The sequence below is a fragment of the Silurus meridionalis genome, chromosome 18 (assembly GCF_014805685.1).
Source record: "Silurus meridionalis isolate SWU-2019-XX chromosome 18, ASM1480568v1, whole genome shotgun sequence".
In the NCBI taxonomy this organism is placed as follows: Eukaryota; Metazoa; Chordata; class Actinopteri; order Siluriformes; family Siluridae; genus Silurus; species Silurus meridionalis.
In genome coordinates this window covers 24,559,905-24,574,904 of record NC_060901.1, presented here as the reverse complement: position 1 = coordinate 24,574,904, position 15,000 = coordinate 24,559,905, and the positions used below count along the sequence as shown (strand labels likewise).

At 37.5% G+C, this 15,000-nt stretch overlaps 1 protein-coding gene across 2 annotated transcripts in view; it reads right to left on the bottom strand.

Moving 5' to 3' along the window:
- Positions 1-5,353: 5,353 nt before the first annotated feature.
- Positions 5,354-15,000, bottom strand: part of lin28b (lin-28 homolog B (C. elegans)) — a 21,883-nt gene continuing 12,236 nt past the window's right edge. For both annotated transcript variants that reach the window (XM_046874313.1, XM_046874314.1), the window contains one exon: positions 5,354-12,052. In XM_046874313.1, coding sequence (XP_046730269.1) covers positions 11,818-12,052 — 235 coding nt within the window. In that variant the 3' untranslated portion in view covers positions 5,354-11,817. The remainder of the gene's footprint in view (positions 12,053-15,000) is intronic.

Below are 15,000 nucleotides of genomic sequence, written 5' to 3'. Positions count from 1 at the left end.
TGCCGCCATGTTTTCCTTCTTCACTCCTTTCTCTAACTAATCAGTGCATGTATCATATGCGTAACTCAGTTTTGGAGACATTACATATAAATGAGTATTATATTGATTATATTAATACACTTTCCCAAGTGTGGTTATGTCGATGTCCCTATAACAAAAATATGCTTCAGAAGAACATGGAGGACGTCGAGTTTCTTCATTTTATGCCTCTATTTATATTTTTCGGGTCGTAAAATTGACTTCATACAAAACTAGAACAACAGAAGAGAAATGTGCAGTTCACTTTTTAGTTGACGAATTCTTCAAAGTCCATATACAGAAGAAACGAAAATGCCCATAAAAAAACCAAACATGGAGAACTTTCATAAATACAAATCAAATGAGTTTACAGGATTTCTAAAGGTTGTCAGAATGACCTCCTGTACGGATCACTCGTGATGTTTTGTGTTAGTTTGTCTGTGTTTTGGTGAGTACTTGGGGAACACATTGTAGACACAACTGTATTTTTAAACATAAGGTAGTAGAATTAGTAATGACCAGACACAACAAGACCAACAGATATAATGGAGCAGTCAAGTCTTCAAGCGTGTCCAACACCTGTGTAACATTCCAGCATTGAGTGATACACGCTTTACAGATTCTCTGCTCCGATAGACTTGTGGATCAATATGAAAAGCACACTACTTGCTCTCAAAAAAACTTACTGTGACCAGGTTATTAGATAAACCATTACAAAATGGAGAATACAAAGAAAAATATGATGATGCAACAGCTATACATGGCCTGGAGCCAAGACACAAAACAAGCTGTGCTCTCGGTGTAGATGAAATGGCAGAGTCTCCGTATGCTGTTCTCATTATGGGGTAAGTGACAGTTAAAGCTCTGGGTTACTGGTCAGGGATTCAAGCACCAGTACTGCCAGTCTGCGACCCTGGGGCTGTGTAATGGGTGACTGTACACTCTAACCCCACCTTCCTAACCTTGGATACGCAAAGAAAGAGAGAATTTTACTTTGCTTCAGTGTATATTTGACAAATAAATGCATCTATCTATCTATCTATCTATCTATCTATCTATCTATCTATCTATCTATCTATCTATCTATCTATCTATCTATCTATCTATCTATCTATCTATCTATCATGGCCATCTATGAGCTCATGTATGTGGAAGGCTGTACTCTGTTCTGTTTAATTTAGTGCTTTATACTTGTCACATGTACATTACAGCTAAAATCTTTCTTCACATATCCCAGGGTTTGCTCAGGGGCCCAAGGGTGGAAGCTTGGAGATACTGAGATCAGAGATACCTTGAACCCCCGACCTTCTGATCAGTAACCCAGTGCCTTGACCACTGAGCTACACCCCCCCCCAGGTCTCAGAAGTGTGTCTCAGAAGATGCACATGGTAAATTGTGAAATAAAAAAAAGCTGCCTGATGGTGGAAATCATCAGAAGACCAAAGAAAAAAGAAGGGAAATAAAAGGTTAAAGTTGAAACTATTGTACATTGTGTCTGCGTGTTTTACAAACTCGAGAGAAGTTTCACTTCAAAAACTGTTTTTGAAAAAAAACGCGCTCGAGATCGGCCATCATTGAATATGCTGTAGCTTTCGGCTTCGCCCGTAATAGTAGCACGACTCCACAGTTCATTACTGCCTCATAGCTCCAGTGTGAAATTAAAGAAACAGAAGTCAGACACTAAACATGTTTTGTCTGATCGATTACGTTCGTGTAAATGTGATTTTTCTGGCCCCTCTGAGAGGTTCCTTTAATAACAGATCTTTCTCAGTAATAAAAAATTAGTGTAACAGTTATGCGCTTAGAATCATAATCACCTTTCTGTGTCATTTCCATATTCTGACACCTCATTGACCAGGAGGAATAATAACCACTGGGGTGTGTTTGTCTGTGCATATGTGGATCGCTCATTTTGATTGGCTGCTGAGATAACAGACACTTCATCATGGGCTGATGTTGCTATAGAGATGCTCTCGGAATCGCAAAGGATGAATGCTGTAGGGAAGAAGGAGAGGGAGAGAGAGAGAGAGAGAGAGAGAGAGAGAGAAAGGGTAGAGAAAAAGAGAAGAGAGAGATGAGGTTAAATGGTGTCTCATCAATCTTAATGAAATGCAATTATTTCTGGCCGTATTAATCATCTCTGTGCGTTTGCTGCCGGCCAGTGCACTTCCTCATCCGTCACTCTCTCCATCTCTCACTCTGATTCGTTTTTTTTGCTGCAGTTGTTTGTTTTACCCAGGGTCGTTTTTCTGTTGCTCCTGTCCCATCAGGGCCCTGTCTCTTCATTTGCTGTGCCACTTTAAGATGAGTGTGTGTGTGTGTGTGTGTGTGTTTGTGTGTGTGTGCCTTTGGTAACCCTGTGAGCATAGCCCAGAGTTGTGCGATTGATGGACACCATAACTGATTGAGTGCATCACGTTAAAAGCCAATCAATTAACTCTTTGCTTGTGTTGTTGCTGCTGTTGCCATCACGTTATCTGATTAATACACTTATGAATATTCATAAGGATCCTGAATGATTCAGTTCATTGTCATGCCTTGTTGTTTACGTGTTCTGCTGTTCAGTTGGTGGAAAATCAGCCTTCAACCCACGAGATGTGGATGCGAGGGACATTATTGGGACTGTCCTGTTCTTATTAATTACACCAACAAATATATATATATCATTTATATCTTGGTTTTGAGTCCTGCCTCATTTGTAAGTAGATTTAATTAAACACACTTACTATTATGTACTAATAACTTATAATATATAACATTTCTTTATTCTATCTTTCTCTCTGTATCTCTTGTTCGCTCTCTCCGACCTGTCATTCATGTTCCCACATTTACTGGCGTTTTTCTCTTCCACTGCTCTGGACCTGGAGAACCTCCAGTCCAGAAGAAAGCCTCCTCTCCAGCACACACCTCAGGCATAGCAGTTTATTAGCAGATCAGTTGAAGTAAGTGTGTTTGGAGTAAATAAACCACTAATCTTAAAAAATTTTGAAAATATTTACCGCCACCTGGTGGAAATTCTGTGTCATGAAATGGTAAAAAGAAAATAAGTTTGCTAAAAATGGATATTTAGTTGTATTGGGGTAAATAAGTGTGAAAATCTCACCAGAATCATCTCTCAGAGCACCTACTTATTTGTTATTTATATATTTGTAGGGATTTCTTAATCAATTACCTTGCATGTTACAGGTTGTCCAACAACCTTTGTATTAAAGATTGTTGTAAATGTTGTAAACCATTTTTATGTCAATGTAACATTGTGTATTTTCTTAGTTGGTTAAAGACCAATATATTTTATGTTATTTTATTTCACTTTACGTCATTTATTTATTTTCCTTTCCAATGCCTTCCTGGGACTCAGCCTGCCGCTGTGCCAATGGATCTCTAACTTCCTGACAGACAGAAAACACACCTTATCCCCCATCACCCTCAGCACTAGAGCTCCCCAGGGTTGTGTTCTGAGCCCCCTCTTGTACTCACTGTACACATACGACTGTGTGGTCACTTCCAACTCCACCACCATCATCAAGTTTGCTGATGACACCGTTGTGGTGGGCCTGATCTCCAACAATGACGAGATGGCCTACCTACAGGAGGTTAAAAACCTGGAGAGATGGTGTCAGGAGAACAACCTTCTCCTGAACGTCAGCAAGACTAAGGAGTTGATAAGCAGGAGCGGTCATGTCATTCATGTCTCATGAATGAGGAGGAGCTTCTTCCCACAGGCCATTCAGAGTTTGAACCAGGAAAAACCCAGGACCTAGAACTGGTCCATTCTCTCCATTGCCACACTTTTCTGCAAATATTTTTTTTTTCGCACCATGACACTTTAATCTCTGGACTGTCACTTTAACTGTGGACTTGCACAGCACAGTGCACTTTATACCACACCATACCGCACACGGTCACTTTATACCACACATTTACATTTACATTTGCGGCCCTTATCCAGGGCGACGTACAAAAGTGCTTTGTACCACACTGCACACGGACCGCACACGGTCACTTTATACCACATCACACCGCACACGGTCACTTTATACCACACCACACCGCAAACGGTCACTTTATACCACACCATACCCCACACGGTCACTTTATACCACACCACACCACACGCGGTCACTTTATACCACACCACACGCTGTCACTTTATACCACACCACACGCGGTCACTTTATACCACACCACACCACACGCGGTCACTTTATACCACACCACACCACACGCGGTCACTTTATACCACACCACACCACACGGTCACTTTATACCACACCACACCACACGCGGTCACTTTATACCACACCATACCCCACACGGTCACTTTATACCACACCACACCACACGCGGTCACTTTATACCACACCACACCGCACGCGGTCACTTTATACCACACCACACCACACGCGGTCACTTTAAGGACAATCACATCAACCACCTAATGTGATTATTGTTTACTGTCATAAGTATACCTTGTATATACACTTTTCCTCATATATATCTTTATATATTTTATATCTTAGTTTACACTCTATATTTATCTGCCTTCTTTTTCCTTGTTTTATTTTTCTCCCCATCCTATTCCCTCATGCCGGACAGTCGTATATAGGCATTTCACTGCATGTCGTACTCTGTATGTATGTGTATGTGACAAATAAAATTTGATTTGATTTGATTAACTCTAACCCTTTAACCCTAACCCTTTAACCCTAACCCTAACCCTAACCCCTTAACCATAACCCTTTAACCACAACCCCTTAACCCTAACCTCCTAACTCTAACCCCCAACCATAACCCCTAACTCTAACCCCTTAACTCTAACCCTCTAACCCCTTAACTCTAACCAGCAAACCCCATAACTCTAACCCCTTAACTCTAACCCCCAACCCTAACCTCCTAACTCTAACCCCCAACTCTAACCCCTTAACTCTAACCCCCTAACTCTAACCCCTTAACCCTATTTTATTGTACTAAAAGTTTGATCTGTAGAGATTAAAATTTGAGATGAGAATCACAACCTTGATTAGTTTTATCACAAATAGTTTCTTATCTACCTCTAAAAGTGACCAATTATCATAATTATACTGATTGATCGCAACATAGTGTTTCACATTGTGCAGTAATGACAATCAATGAAATAAAAATGAATTAATGGCTAAAACATGCACTACAAAAATCAAGCTATAGTGCATTAAAAGAATAACTCAAAATGTTGCTCCTTAAAGAATTGGTCATGATTGAAAACTGTGATCATTCGTGTGATCAAATATTAAGATTGGTTAGCAGTCCGAACGGAGACCCTTTTAATTATCTGACAAACAAAACAATACACGGTGTATTAGCATCGATATAGCAGGTTTAATTTCAATCAATTAATCTTCAAAAGTAACATAGTTCAACAAGAATTCACAGACCAGATAATGAGGATACAATGAGTGATATGCTTTGAAAATAAAAGACAAAGAAAGACAGGATTAATTTAATTTAATTGAACAGGAATATGCAGGTGAGTGAATGTTACTATATGAGCTCTGAGAGGGCAAAAGAGTTCACTGAGTTCATTGGGGTTTATATGGTGAACTGCCTAAAGTACACTTTCATCTAGGTCCAAATTAGTTTCTCATCGCTACTTTATTCAGATCAGTCAATACCAGAAAACTCCCTCATAAGTTTCATACAGACTTTTAAAGCAGAAGTGGGATAAGAAGTGACATTTGAGTTAAAAAATCCTTCAATGCTTAAAACACAGACAAAATGACTATTGGGGTTTTAAATGGAGAAAAAAAGAACAAAGAAACAAAACTGGTAGTTAGAATGGGGTTTTGCCCAACAAATGATTTTGTATTAAACTTGTAGAGTTTTACTGTTACACAGAGAACAGGTTAAAATTTTACAAATCTATTTGAAAGAAAACCCAAAATGAAAAACCTGACAGAGTTTCCTCTAAAAATGCTTGAGATTTCATTGTCGGAAAAATTCAAAGGGAACAAGCTGTATTTCAAAATGTTGACAAAGAGGTCCGAACCTGATTTATTGCATTAATGCTCTTCTATCCAGCAATAAACTGAAAAAACCAACTTTCCACACAACACATGCGTAATGAATGTTTAATAATGTTTTAATAACGTAAAATTAATGTTTTAATAATTTAACGAATGTAACACCGGTGTATTTCAACTCCTCCTCTGAAAAAAGCAGCTGAAATCAAATGTACATGAATGTAGATGAACTTTTAGTACAAGACTACATGATTATTAACCTGATAATTGATTAAACAATACACCCTTACGCTAAAATATTGTTAATATCATGTATCCTTTAAAGTATTGTCGATTTCTCTACATTTCATTAGTCAGTTGACTCGCTTCATTTGTCTAAATAGTCATCTGTGTGACAAAAAACAAAAGGTACAAGTACTGATAAATGTATAAATAATATAAAAATAATAATAACATGGGAAATTATGATAAAAGATTATGAAATTAGGATGAACTGAAGTAAACGCTTCGAGTCGGCTCATGCCTAAACAGTTATATTTGTGTATTAATATGAACAGCTTACAACTAAAGGCCATTTGCAAGAATTCCTAAGATTTTAGACTTTTTTTAAAGGCAGTTTTAACACTATACTACTTCATTGATGGCAATGAGAACAGGCACTCCAGTGACAAAGATAAAAACAATTCTGTACTTACTGGCACTTCCTAAACGACTGAGTTAGTTTCTATACCTTCAGTGTCAATTAATACTTTCATACTTGAAAAACAGTTAAATCAGAAAAATGTTTTATTAATGATTCTAACGCTGAGATGTTCATGTGGAGTAAATCACATGATGGACGATCAGTGTTAATACACTTCCACTAAAGTGTTTAGCTGGACAAACACTATAGGACTGTTAGCCTTTTGTTTTTTTTTATCCTTTTTTAAAATCCAAAAATAGCAAATCATCAAAAAAAAAAAAGATCTAAAAATATTTGTTGCTGTCAGCAAAAATTTCACTTGTAAAACTGCCAAATGTTTATTGTGTCTCAGTGATTTAGTCTCACTGTAAACAGTGAAGCAGTAGTGTTGCTAGTCAAGATGTTAGCATGCTAGTTTAATGTTTTTTCAAAAGGATTGTAAATTAATTACTCGAAACTGCACTGATTAACACTATGTTTCATTCTCTTAACCTACATCATCAATATTTTCATATGTTTATCATATTTTATTGTTAGCTATTAGTTGTAATTAGCAGGATTGGAGTTATCAGAAACGAATGAAGTTCATCGATAGTTTTGCTAAGTTTTTAGTATTTTCCTGCCTTTATCTAAATACATTCGATTAAAAGTTAAACAAGTGCAGAACATTTGTTATTTAGGTTCTTTCTGCAATAATAATGAAAATTCTTCCTATAGCGTAACATTTTCTTCTCCATTCAAGCTGAACATTATACTGTATCAGTATTTTAAAAGCAAGTTGTGAAAGAGATCTGATCAGTTATAGTATGGTATATTAAATGCTATGAAATGTGTGCTTTGTTTTAAATATGTTCATCATCGAATTGAAATATAATAATAGAACGGCAGATCTGAATTTTATTAGCTACAATGGAAATGCAGCATTACTCCAAATTCTGAATGCAAATTTTAATTATTTTTATTAAAATTGGTAAAACTTTTAGTAAATTACATTTAAACACGTGCATTTTCAATGCTTTTGATGCTTTGAATTCTTGACAGCATTCTACTGTGCCAGGATGGAGAATCAATACATGGAGATATGAGCATCCTATGATTCTATAATGCTTCGTTATCGCATTATGAAAGTCGATATATTGACGATAATTTTTTTCTAATTGTGTTAATTTCATAAAGATTAGGATTTTGTATTTTTATAAAACATTACGTTTGTTTGTTTGTGTAATTTTTAGAATCCGTGTAGTGTATGCCCAGCTTTACACTAACACACATCACTATTCCATGTATAAACTGCAAAAATTGCTAAAGCCTGATATTATCAGAGATGAATACGGCGCTCTGTCTGATTTTCTCTCCACAAACAGCGGCTCAGAACATCAGGACAGAACCTCAAACGCTGACCTCATACAGGCCGAGATGAACAGAGAAAATGAGGTAGGCTTTTACTGTAAACAAACGTATTACCATAGAAATAAAACATTCATATATGACACAGAAAACAAAAAGCAAAAACCCCATGAAACAAAAACAAACAGACGAATGAAACAAACGCATGACTATGTAAAACTCAAAGAGGTAGTTGTTAATAGATCAGCACGTTGTTGTACTGCATGTGTGGAAAATCAACAGTGATGAGGTTTTGCGTTGAAGAAAACGGCACAGTCTTCCCAAGAGAATACGATCAGTTCAGTTACTCCATTCGTTCCCTGAGAGAAGTTCATCCTGAGAGGAATTGTGGGTAAAAAAATAGGCAGTATAATATAACTGTGCTCTCTCTCACGGATTGCAGTTTTTTTGTGTTTTGTTTTTTTTCTTCGATCGATTAAATAGAACGCACGCATGCACACAGAAACATAATAATCGTGCAGTCGATACACTGCGTGCCACATCAGTGTCAGACCTTCTGTTCGTTTCATGTTTCGAGAGATTGACGCAGAACTTCCACACTTAACATGACTTCAGCACAGTTGTCATCTTTGGTATAAACATCTATACCAAAATAGAGCTGATTTATTCTTTATAAAACCAGTACGTATACCGTATTTTCCAGAAGTCGCTCTGGAGCAAGCTACCTGATGTACGAGATAAATATTAGTTTGCAAGTCTGAACTTAATCGAATGGTTCTTTCATGTCAGTCAAGCGACACCTTGCAAGATTAATAGCTAACTAGCGCCGAGAAATAACTTTAGCTAGCTAGTTCACATAAATGTCATTTTAAAAATGCTGAAAACATAAACAATTGTTAGCTAATCACTAACTCCTAGGGGCTCTAGTTGGTCTCGTCCATTCTTGAAATACTAAAATGCTATTCAAATATCCTCTTCCTCTAAATCTTTTGACCGAATGTACCAGACTTTTAACAATATCTGAACACGATGGAAGCTAGCTAGAGCGCAGAACAAATTCGCTTTAATGTCACAACAGCGACTTTTGAGAAAAATACTAATTGGACACAAACAGGGGTAAAAACAGTAACAAGCTATCCAAGATTACTTCCAGACTCAAGCTAAATACAAGTCTTGTGAGCTTCCTCTCAAAACATTTGATAGTATAGTGCTTTGATGAAAAGCGAGGTATCTGAGGTGTCCAGCACGTCAAAGAGATAGATAGTGTGTGCTTTTGTAAATGTCCTTCTAGTGTGCTAACGCTCCTATTCACTGGATTCCTTTGATGACGGAATTCCATTAGTGAGTTTTGTAAACGTTATTAGTATTTATATGGTAGCGCAAAGCTAACGGCAGAAAAAGAATAAATAAATACGAAAAAATTAGCGCATCAAGTCTTATATTCTGGAAAATACGGTATGCTGTGTGTAAATGTTGGATTTGTCGACACAAAATGTTTTCCAAAATAAAAATTTTTTTTAAAAAGGTTTATGGAACCAGCTGCGAGTTCAAGAACTTTTCACATTCAGTGTGGTCAGAGGAGAGGCGTCGCAGTTGCACACGTTTTTTTTGTGCCAGTTCAAGTGATTATGAAAAGCAGCACTGTGTTTCTCTCTCTGGGTGAAACTGCACGCAAACACACACACACACACACACACACACACACACACACACACACACACTCCTCAATATGGGCCGCGTGTTAAGAGAGACAGGATGGCGTTCATGATGAGTCAGAGTATCGTTATTGAGATTGACACTGAAGCTCCTTCACACACGTCATCACAGTCCAGTTCTAAAAAGCTACTTCATGTATGAAATCCCATTGGCTGAGAGTTCACAGAGTAAATGATTCAAAGCAGACGTACAGGTGCAACCGGCTGACTGTCATCATCAGACACTGGTCTGTCTTAGTGTCACGCATGATCAGTTCCATGTCCCTGTCTAAAGGAAGCAGTCCCAGTCTCCACACATCTACAGACAGAGCAGTTTATATAGGGGTTTGTGAGTCACTAATAAAAACGTGTTAAAATGTAAACATTTAGAAAAAGGTCGGACTGAAACGTGGTTCTTTTGTGCGCAGACATTTCCGATATTGTGCCATTAAATGTCACTTTTAGCCCTTAGCATGATCGCTGTGGTGGAGTTCGGCCTGACAGTAAGATTCATGTGAAGGATTTTGTGGTGCTTGAAGACTGCATTTACGCAAATCCTGTTATTCTCGAGGCGCTGGACTGAACGATTTATGACCATCGCCACCTACTGGGCTGCTGTGCTCATTTCAATCCTTATTTGTGTGTCTGAAATAAAAAAAGGCGACATTTTCCGTAAACGTGTGGACAAGAGCGATGGATCAATGGAAAACATTAGGTAACTATCATGCTAGTGAGGAGTCATATTTATGTTCTCTGTTCATTTATATTAACGCCAGTCTCTAGCTATGAATTTAATTGAAATGGGTCTGTGATCGTGTCTCGGCTGAGACTGAATGACTCAATGCCACAGCTAGAAAAGAAACTATTTCAGTTATCTAGCTTTTATATACATATTTTTTCATATAATTTTTTAAGGACATATATTAAGGTTTAAGCGTCGGTACTGTCGGTCACCATGCAACAAAACAACCCCACACTATTGATCTAATGCCTTTAGACGTTTATGTCTATGTAAAGCCATGAGTTTGGAACAGCTGGAATTCACCAATAATCCTCGAGAGAAACTCACACAACCTCCGCACATTCACACACACTTTGGCTTCGTTCACAGATTAAAGCTCAAAGCCGAGTTATTTTACTAGTATTAAAAGGATTAACTTCAATTAATTTAAATTTTAACGATTAATTAGTTCCACCTGATTTCTTTAAATGCAGAAAAATGATTGTGAATTCAGCAACTTTGACATGAACTGCATTTGCAAAGCACAGACGATATTTAAAAAAACGCATCTTATTTTTAAATGTTCGTCTTTTTTCCGATTCGCTCCGGTTTCGGTGTAAGTGGATACTTCAAACTGCTTTCATGTTAAAACGCACTTTAGGTGAACAGAAAACGTTGCTGTGTGATTGTCATGTGATCACAACAATTTCCATGTCGACAAACTTTGATCCAAACTTTGAGTGTAAAACCAAAAACCAAAAAATACCGGATAAAATATATTGGGTTTTTTTTCCCATGTTTTCAAATCGACCAGTGTGTTACTGATGACTCGGCGGTAAATTGTTCCAATTGGTTGTTCTGTAGCTGCAGCATTAGCATTAGCATTAGCGTGTAGCCCGTGCTTTTGGTCGACGCTCACGAGCAGCCTGGTTCATTAAAGCGGATTGATTTGAGTTTTTAAACAGGGAATGTCCATGTTTAAAAAGAAAAACGTTGATTGTAACTCCGTAACTCGTGATAGCAGTTTGATCGAAATTAGCAGCTTGAAGACGGCATGAGGTTTACGTGATGACTACGGATTTTGATCTCCCACTTCACACACACACACACACACACACACACACACACACACACACAGACACTCAGTTACCCCCTGATAACCTGTGCAATAGTTGCATAGAGGGCAAAAAGTCAGGGTCTTCTCTCTCTCTCACACACACACACACACACACACACGCGGCTGTTGCCATAGCCATAGCTGCGCAGGAAGCGAGGACCTCCCTTGTTCCTCGAGCGTGTGAGGTAGATGATGCTGGATCCAGGCTCTCTCAAAATGAGGTCAAAGGTTAGAGTCTGCAGTCAGTCTCGAGGCGTCCTCCTGCGCTGAGAGGTGGGAGGCGTGTCCTCTGGAGATGAAGAGTGGGTGTCGTCTCGGGGCAGACGGGGATCCTGAGAGCTGCTGGGTGATGCTGCCCCCCTGTGGGGACACTGGGCCACCATGTGGGTCACACTCTGACAGTAGTGGCATTTCTTTGGCTGAGGTGGCAAACTGCACTCTTTAGCATGGTGGTCCAGACCTCCACAGTTATAACACCTACACAGAAAGAGAGAGAGAGAGAGAGAGAGAGAGAGAGAGAGAGAGAGAGAGAGAGAATGAGTCTCAGTATATCACTGGATTTGTTATGAACGTTATTATTTCTTTAGTAACAGCTCCTTCACTGGGACTTTCCCAGCTAACAAACAAACACACATTTATGAACCATTTAGAGACGCAGTCTCCAGTGAAAGTGCTTTACAACTGCCAAAGCAGTAACAGTCACAAAAGTGAAATTTCCACAGTATTAGAAGAAACTAAAAACATATAAAGTCCATGTATAAAACACATTGATGCTCTTTATGCTGTTTTAAGAAAATAAATCAACTCTGTGGTGGAAACAGGATCTTCCCTTCATCACATCATTGTTATAGTGATTCTATATCAAACGTCACATACAGCCACTTCTGCTTCATATGCGTTACCATGGAGCCTGCTGTTGCCACGGCACATGGGGAGTGACATCATCATCTAAATATAGACCAACAGAACAGATTTTGTGTGTGTGTGTGTGTGTGTGTGTGTGTGTGTGTGTGTGTGTGTGTGTGTGTGTGTGTGTGTGTGTGTGTGTGTGTGTGTGTGTGTGTGTGTGAGAGTGTGTGTGTGTGTGTGTGTGTGTGTGTGTGTGTGTGTGTGTGTGTGTGTGTGTGGACAGAAATAAAATGTTCATTCTTTATTTCCCTGCAGTTTTGTTGAGTTTATTAATAACTAGGAACTTGTATTAATAATGAACATTACAGACAGAAAAATACACGTGTAAATAAAAAACTTTTTCTTTCTCCATGTGCTGTTTAACATTTTTTCAGTGATCTACTGAGGAAAAAAATAATTACCGGAGTAGAAGTAAAACCTGTAATACACAGTCTAATATTTATCAAATATAATCTGGATGTATTATAATTTTAATCAAGGAATATATATATCTAATTTTTAAAAGGCTGCAACAACAGTGTAAGAAATGTTACAGATGTTTTAATAATAAAATGTTATATTAACATTATGGTGAAGATATAATAGTCTATTAAATTGGCATTTTCCTCGAATTTATCAATCAAGTGGTTTATTTCTTTATTTCTATTAAACAGATGTTTAAATCATCGACTTTTCATTTCGCATGTCAAAATCAGCAGTGCATTTAATGACATTATTTTATTCAATTATTAACTTACTTACTGAAATTATGTAATAGCGATTTTATTATTAAAGCCATAAAATCAATGGTTTGTCCCAAAAAACCTGGAATTTTAACAAGGAATTTATTCTATTAAATCAATACGTTTTATCCTCAATGTTTGCAAATATACGGATAAATCTAAAAATAATATATTTTACAACAGTACAGTTGTTATCAATGTGGTCGCACAGCAGCTTTGTCCTGAAGGGGGCAGTGCAGGATCAACATTGTTAACCTCAAAAACGCTCACATGAGACGTCTGTCACTACTAAATATTTAAGTACAAAGGTTTCAACTCACAACCTTCCAGAGCCACGACTTTACCCTGAACACTGACATTTCATCTGCACATATAACAGAAAGCACAAAAATCGGACCATTTTAGATGAATACTGTATCAAATTGAACCCGATGAGGGAAAAAACACTTACTGCAAATACAATATCAGCTAGCTATTAATCACGAATCAGGATGTGCATCATCAATTTCTCGCTGATTTATTAACTGTCAGACTATAACGTTACCATCAGATCATCGCGATCAGACTGCGAGCTAAGCGCAGTGTTCACTGGAACAAATCAGAGGGTCAAAAATGTCATTTTGAATGGAATATTGTGTTTAATTACAATTTACGATAAAAACAAGGACTCAAGGGTAAGTCTAAACTTCTTGTTTTTGACAAAAAAAACAAACAAAGAGACTTTGTTTTTATCGTTAATTGTAATTAAACACAATATTCCATTCAAAAATAGCAATAAAATCGAAATTATAATTTTCACCATGATTGTCTTATTTACTCGAGATTATATTGTGACATCAGAATCTGTATTCAAACACAGCCCCGCCCACAAACAGCAAAATTAAAGTTATAAAGCAACATGTGGGAAATTTAACCCAAATGTAAACATTTATATATCGTAATATAATGTTTAAGAAAAATTTACCTTATTTTTGGAAGATTTTGAAGAAACATTTGGACACAATTTGTATGAAATGTGCACAATTTTATCTATTTTTTATTATTTTTTTCTTATTATTTTGATAATATTATTATCCATAAGATGCTGCATTAATGGTGTGTGTGTGTGTGTGTGTGTGTGTGTGTGTGTGTGTGTGTGTGTGTGTGTGAGAAAGTAACAGAAAATAAAATTGAGAGAAAACACGATGAAGCATCAACACCCACCATGTGCCTATTTCTGGGCGAGTCCAGTCCAACTGCACTCAGACACACACACACACACACACACACACACACACACACACACACACACACACACACACACACACACACACACACAGTAACAGATGCTGTACAGAGCACCAGGCTTCTGATTCACAGCCTCATCGAATAAAACTGAATCACCTGCTACACTGAAGCATGTTTTACTCTCACATGCTGCACAATTCTACACAATTCTACAAAACTCATGACTTGAAATCTTATTATATAAAAATACCATTAAAATATTTCAAATATAATTTCACACATTTTTCTGAGAGAAAACATGCATGTTGGGTTTTTTTTAAATGTCAACACAAATCGACTTGACCAATGTACAACACACACACACACACACCCACACACACACACACACACACACACACACTCAGTTTCAATCTGACAAACCCATATCTAAGTGTTAATTGCTCCACAATATCACCATGGCAACTGGTATCAGACCAACAACTGAATCAATGGCATCACTGCAAATAAACAAAAAGTCCAGAAGGACAAACGTTTACATTTCTAAAATTAGACATTTTAATATTGGAC